At 32.3% G+C, this 7016-nt stretch overlaps 1 protein-coding gene across 1 annotated transcript; it reads left to right on the top strand.

The window, feature by feature from the left end:
* The first annotated feature begins 517 nt into the window (after positions 1 to 517).
* On the top strand, positions 518 to 6859 carry LOC124842663 (sulfate transporter 3.1-like). The gene is made up of 12 exons (XM_088097029.1): positions 518 to 1155; positions 1317 to 1524; positions 2050 to 2221; positions 2387 to 2452; positions 2926 to 3039; positions 3567 to 3683; positions 4890 to 5016; positions 5112 to 5398; positions 5503 to 5693; positions 5900 to 5985; positions 6232 to 6308; positions 6402 to 6859. The coding sequence occupies exons 1-12, from the start codon at positions 807 to 809 to the stop codon at positions 6582 to 6584; spliced, it is 1977 nt and encodes a 658-aa protein (XP_087953155.1). The 5' UTR covers positions 518 to 806; the 3' UTR covers positions 6585 to 6859.
* Positions 6860 to 7016: the final 157 nt, after the last annotated feature.

Below are 7016 nucleotides of genomic sequence, written 5' to 3'. Positions count from 1 at the left end.
GGGTGTAATATTAATTTAACTCATCAACGATGCACAAAGATACATAGTGTATGTACAATGAATCTTCTATGTTGTTTCTTTGAAACTTCAACTTTTAATCCTCTCACTAAAAATCTTGAGGATCAGTAGGTAGGATTGGGCGATTCTCTTGCTTCTAATTATGTCAGTAGTGTAGTATTATAATAGTGTATTGTTTATGATTATATGAAATAAGTTCAAAAATCATAATTTTTTTAAAAAATAAATAAAAACATTTTCATAACTTTTTAATATAAATTATACAGAAGAAGAAGAAAGAAAAGAGTGAGACTTGAAACCGACGAAGCCACCGACACGTCAGTAAATCGGGTGAAAAAGGTTCAATTATTGCAACAGTCATAATCTGAGGAGTGAAACACAAAATAATTAAAAAAAAGTTATAGGAAGAAAGGAGTTGCGTGATCTTCCTTCATTTTGCTTACACCGTGTTTGGCAGCACACACATAATAATACAGCAATAAACTTTCCGTAGTTTTGATAAGAAGAGGAAAATGAAAATGGCAGAAGGGGAGAGAAGGTTGAGACTTTTGAATTCCATTTTGAGAACATAAGACCACGTTTGGGTTGGTCTCTCCAATAACCTTTTTTGTCGTCATTTGTGGTCCACATAACGCACTACAACCCTCACAACAATCCTCCCCCACACGTAGACAAATTCACTTCATACATCATGTCCATTTCTTATAAAAACCAATCACATTCATCATTCTCTCACACACCTTTCTCCCATCTTAACACACCAAAACATTAATTTTTACTACAACATCATGGGTAGTGTAGATCACGAGGACCCTCTGGAAGCTGAGAGCGTTCAGCATCATCAGCAGCAGCAAGTAGAGGTTCCTCCACCTCAACCCTTTTTCAAGTCTCTAAAGATCTCCTTGAAGGAGACTTTCTTCCCAGACGACCCTTTGAGACAGTTCAAAAACAAGCCACCCTCCAAAAAGATCATGCTTGCTATTCAGTATTTCTTCCCCATCTTCCAATGGGCACCCAAATACACCTTCAACTTCTTCAAAGCTGACCTCATAGCTGGCATCACCATAGCTAGCTTGGCCATTCCTCAAGGCATCAGCTATGCCAAGCTCGCCAACCTCCCTCCTATCCTCGGACTATGTCTGTTCTTCATTCTCTCATATATTCATTCTCTTTCAAAAAACCTATAGCTGCACATATACTTCTCATAAACTAAAATACTGTTATAAAATTTAATATTTACAGTATCTGTAATATAACAAACAAAACTAAATGGAGCATGGTTTTCTGCGTGTGTGTAGATTCAAGCTTTATACCACCTTTGATTTATGCCATGATGGGAAGCTCAAGGGATTTGGCGGTGGGGACGGTGGCGGTTGGATCGCTTCTGATGGGTTCCATGTTGAGTGATGTGGTTAATCCCAACGAAGACCCACAGCTTTACCTACACCTTGCCTTCACTGCTACATTATTTGCTGGAATTTTTGAGGCTGCTTTGGGTTTGTTTAGGTAAGCATAATTCTTTCAAACTCAAATTTAATGCCAGTCACCTTTTTCAAATATGAAATAATTCATATTTATTATTATTATTATATATATTAATTCAAATGAATAAAAATAGTATCTCCCGTCTTTAACCCATGCTTCTGTTTTCTTTAATACAAAATATAAATAAATAAATAATGTAAAATACAAAGCATAACAAAATATTATAATAGAAACAATAAATATTTTTCAGATCTCTTTCCATTCCCTATATGTATGAAGAACCTACATTTTCTTTCTATGGGAATAATCCCAGGCACAGTGTGTTGTCAATAACATAACTGTTAAACTTGAAAGTATAAATGAAAATAATTATGTTATCTATAATATAAATATCATATTAGACTTATTACTGCTTACATAGAAATAAAAGTAAATCCATAAAGAATTTACTATATGATAATATTCAGCAATATACATGGAATATTTTTGTTTTTCTGGAATAGTGAGGTTAAAAATAATTAATAAGGACATGCATGGTGATTGCAGGTTGGGGTTGATAGTTGATTTTCTGTCACATGCAACCATAGTAGGGTTCATGGGAGGAGCAGCTACAGTGGTTTGTCTGCAGCAACTAAAATCGATTCTGGGCCTTGTGCATTTCACCCATGGAGCTGATATCATATCAGTGATGCGCTCTGTTTTCACCCAAACTCATGAGGTAAAAAACTCCACTGAATTTAGCTACCTCACCTCACCTACCAGCTTCAAAATTATAGTAATATAATTACATCTCAAAAGGTCATTTATATTTCGTTCACGCAATTATTTTTTGACCCAACTCAAATTAATTCTAAGTTTGGTTTCCTTTTTTTATTTATTGCAGTGGAGGTGGGAAAGTTCTGTGTTAGGATTTGTCTTCATCTCCTTCCTCCTTATCACTAGATACTTTGTAAGTACACCTAATCCATATTCTTTTCCACAAAATATCTAATATATTATCCAAAAATGTAAAGTTTTTTATTAACTTGATATACAATTTATGTCATTCATGTTGCGTATCTTGTATTCTCTTTTCTGAACAAAGAAAAATAAGCACATAGTCTCATGATATGTTCATATATGTCCTTCTATATATCACTTATTTTCTTTCTGTGTATGCCAGTCATATCAAAACAAGCATAATTAACTCAAACCTATTTTCAATCCTAACCTAACCCAAACTTATTATCTTTTGACCCAAAATAAAAGCTAGCAAATTTTCAACGACAATAGTTTGACATCATATATAGTAATTAGATTATTGTTTACTTAAATTAGTTCAATACTCTAGCGAATTGATAATGAGTAGCAGAAAAAATGTGGTTAGGTTTTATCAGTTAATAAAAAAAATGGATAGTGATTACAGTTTGTGATGTTATGCAGAGCAAAAAACGACCAAGGTTTTTCTGGGTGTCAGCAATGGCGCCGTTAACATCGGTTATATTGGGAAGTCTGTTTGTTTATTTCACTCATGCCGAGAGGAACGGAGTTGAAGTGGTGAGTGTTATTTTTGTCTCATCTATTTCATGTAAAGAACAAGCATTACAACCTAAATTTTTGTTGTGCAAAACTAAGAAAAAATTATGTTTCCAAAACTACTAAAAAGGTACAAAAACGCGTCTTGTATCACAGTTTGTGTGTTACGAGTTTGAAAATTACTGATTAAACTTATTTATTATTATTCAGATAAAACATGATTTCGAGAGTTTTTTTTTTTCTGTAACAACCAAAATACTTTTGAGTGACACTGGGTCCTACCTATACCATCCATAATCATAAACTTTCTGTTCTGGTTGGAGCAGTGAAGGAATCATTTATAAGCAAGAGTACAAGGTTAACAGTGTTCGTGTTTGTCAGATGCATTGGATAATGTATTTTACCTAAATATGTAGATCTTAACAAAAGTTACTATTATTACTGTGAGTATTATAAATGAAACATGTAGCATTCTAGAATATTGGTGTATAGAAAAGGATAGATATCTGATATAGTAATGTTGTTTGTGATTGTGAACATGGAATCAGATAGGAGAATTGAAGAAGGGTTTAAATCCACCATCGGTATCAAAGCTGGTTTTTGTGTCACCTTATATGGCCACAGCTGTGAAAACTGGCATTGTTGTTGGCATCATATCACTAGCAGTGAGTACCTCTCAAACTCTATTACTTTGTCGGAATGCATGCCTAATATGCCTTTCATACACGCAATCCAAAATCAGCATTAAAAAGACAAAACACAACTATAAAAAAGGTCACATTTTTCCTAATAAAGTGAAAAAGAAACTCCACAGAAGCAGAAGCACTATCATCATCACTGACGTATCTGTTTTTAGCTACAAGTAATGTTACCATGATATACATGATACAAAAGTAAAATAATTATAAAAATATAAATTTTTATTCTTTATTTTTACATTCATTTGATATATAATATAAAAGTAAAATATCATAAAAATATAAATTTTTATTTTTTTTTAAAAAAAAGAAAATAAAAAAGACTAGTATTAAATGAATTTAAAAAATGTATGTGTGAATATGCTACTTTTTTATTTCACTGTGAATTGGATACTCAAATATGGTTGTTTGGATTTTAAAAATATTGTTAGTTTGATGATAACATGTAAGTGAGATATTAATCTTTTTTACTTCTACAAATAACACTATTTTACTTCTACTATCCATATTGTATTTCGTAGTAGCTACTATGCTGCCTTATAACAAAAGGTTTTAGGTGGGGTTGGAATTCTCTTGAATTTTAAACTTATTTATTTTCAAAGAACTTTTTTATGTTTCTTTTTCAAAATAGAAATCTAGAAACATAAGATCTAAATGTCATAAAGTGCCTGAAAATTAAAGAATAAAAATTGATTAGTTTTTTTAATATTGATTTGGACCGTTTTTATTCGTTAAATTCCTCTTAACCCGTTTAGATCTAAAACTCGGCTCTAGAGTTTGATATTAAGGCAAAAGAGTAAGTAATCTTATTGAAAGATTAAAGTCACAAGAGACACCCTAAAAGGTTATAGCTTATTCCAAAAGATATTCTTTATTTTCACCCTACATTTTAACCATTTGAGACTTTTGGAAGAATTTTTCGTAAGAATTTCTAAAGGAATTTAGTTAATTTTAATTTATAAAAGTCATTTTTATTTTTTCTTGCTACAAGTCAATATAGAAAACACATCCAACTAGAGATTAATATATAAATATATATATATAAATTCGTACTTTAGCTATTTTCCCATTGAAGGGAAATGAATCTCATAATCCAACACAAAATCCTACAACTTCCATCCATGTTATTTCAAGAAGATCTTGATGTTGAGTTTGATGATATATATTGTTCAGGAAGGAATAGCAGTGGGAAGAAGCTTTGCAATGTATAAAAATTACAATATCGATGGCAATAAAGAGATGATAGCTATGGGTACCATGAACATAGTTGGTTCTTTCACCTCTTGCTACATCACAACAGGTAAATATTTTAACTGTTAAGTTTCAATTAAGAGCAATCAATGAATTATTTCTGTTCTGCATCAACTTATGGTTAAAAAAATGAATTTGTTTCAGGGCCATTTTCACGCTCAGCCGTCAACTATAACGCTGGATGCAAAACAGCAGCTTCCAACATTATAATGTCAATAGCAGTGATGTTGACATTGCTATTCCTAACACCCTTGTTCCATTACACTCCCCTGGTGGTGCTGTCAGCCATTATTGTATCTGCAATGCTTGGCCTCATAGATTATGAAGCAGCCATCCATCTCTGGAAGATTGATAAATTTGACTTTGTTGTGTGCATGAGTGCATACATTGGCGTGGTCTTTGCCAGTGTTGAAATTGGCTTAGTCATAGCTGTATGTTCTGTGGTGAATTTTGTATTGCTCATGATAAGATTTTAATACGAAGATTTATGAATTTATTATGTGGTTTCATTTCATGTGCATGTATATAATTTCAGGTTGCAATTTCTCTACTTAGGGTACTGCTTTTCATTGCAAGGCCAAGGACATTCGTTTTGGGAAACCTTCCAAATTCTGGGATTTACAGAAATGTTGAGCACTATCCAAATGCAAAACATGTTCCTGGAATCCTCATCCTAGCCATTGATGCACCGATTTACTTTGCCAATGCAGGCTATTTAAGAGAAAGGTAATCTACCTTCGAATTTGGAGTGTTTTTCTCAAATGCCAAAAAAACGCATAGTACCACAAAACTATTAAGATATGTTAAATATTTTGTTAATTATAATTTGTGCATATGTCATTCTTTTATATATATAGTACACTAATATTTCAAAAAATACATTAGAATTATTCTTTTAAATCTTTTTATAAAAACTTCTTTATTTTGCATAGGATCACAAGGTGGGTTGATGAAGAAGAAAGCAGAATCAAAGCTACTGAAGAGACAAGTTTGCAGTATGTTATAATGGATATGAGTGGTGAGTGATGGACCTAAAAATGTGGTAGCTCACATTTGATTACTTATTAGTAAAACAAAAAAGTTGATGACAGATAATCTCTAACAGGATGTTCTGATTGGTAAAACTTTTTAGAAATTACAAAATCTCAAGGTCTCTGCTTCCTATTAAATGTTGTGAATTTAATTACAGGACTGACAAAAGAATGTGTTAACACCTTTTGTTTTAGAATTTTCAGTCTGAGTTGCAGTGTAATTTTATTGGCAGGTGTTGGAAACATTGATACAAGTGGAATAAGTATGCTTGAAGAAGTCAAGAAGATTACTGAGAGAAGAGAACTTCAAGTAATTCTTTCTTTCGTGTTATCATCTACTGTTATTTTTATCATATCAGAAATTATATATTTTTTTTCTAATGTTTCATTCCTATGCATTCAGCTTGTTTTGGTGAATCCGGGAAGCGAGGTGATGAAGAAACTGAACAAATCCAAGTTCCAAAATCATTTAGGAGAGAGATGGATCTATTTAACTGTTGAAGAGGCCGTTGGAGCATGCAACTTCAATCTCCATTCAAGAACGAATATGAAGAACGATGAATCGGAGGGTTGGAACAATGTTTGACTGTGAGACTGAGCAAAAGATTATTCTCAAGAGCTCATTAATTTTCGTCTCAGTTATGTCACCATTCCAATTTGTGGCATGAGAATTTCCAAATCGTGCCGCAGAAGTTTTAGAAGCATAGGAAAATGAAAGATGCACGACTCTTGTCCTTAGTTAGAACAACATAGGCTGTCTAATAATCTAATAATCATATGTATCATGCTTTATAATTTATTCAAATGTAAAGTAATTTTCATGACAATTGAAGAATCCTTCGGAAACGTCTTATAATTAAATAAGCTGATTGTAGATTACGAAAAAAATAGTTTTTTTTCTTTATTTTCTCTTCTAAAGTATTTATTGAAAAGTGTTTCAGGTGTAGTGTCGAGTACTTCTACATAACACACCTTCACATTTTTCTTTAAGAAAGTAATTAATTCGGACGGATAGCAA

Source organism: Vigna umbellata, chromosome 8, assembly GCF_029865625.1.
Source record: "Vigna umbellata cultivar VRB3 chromosome 8, Vumbellata_1.0, whole genome shotgun sequence".
Classification (NCBI taxonomy): domain Eukaryota; kingdom Viridiplantae; phylum Streptophyta; class Magnoliopsida; order Fabales; family Fabaceae; genus Vigna; species Vigna umbellata.
Note: the sequence above shows the minus strand (reverse complement) of the source record. Positions and strands in the feature narration are given on the sequence as shown.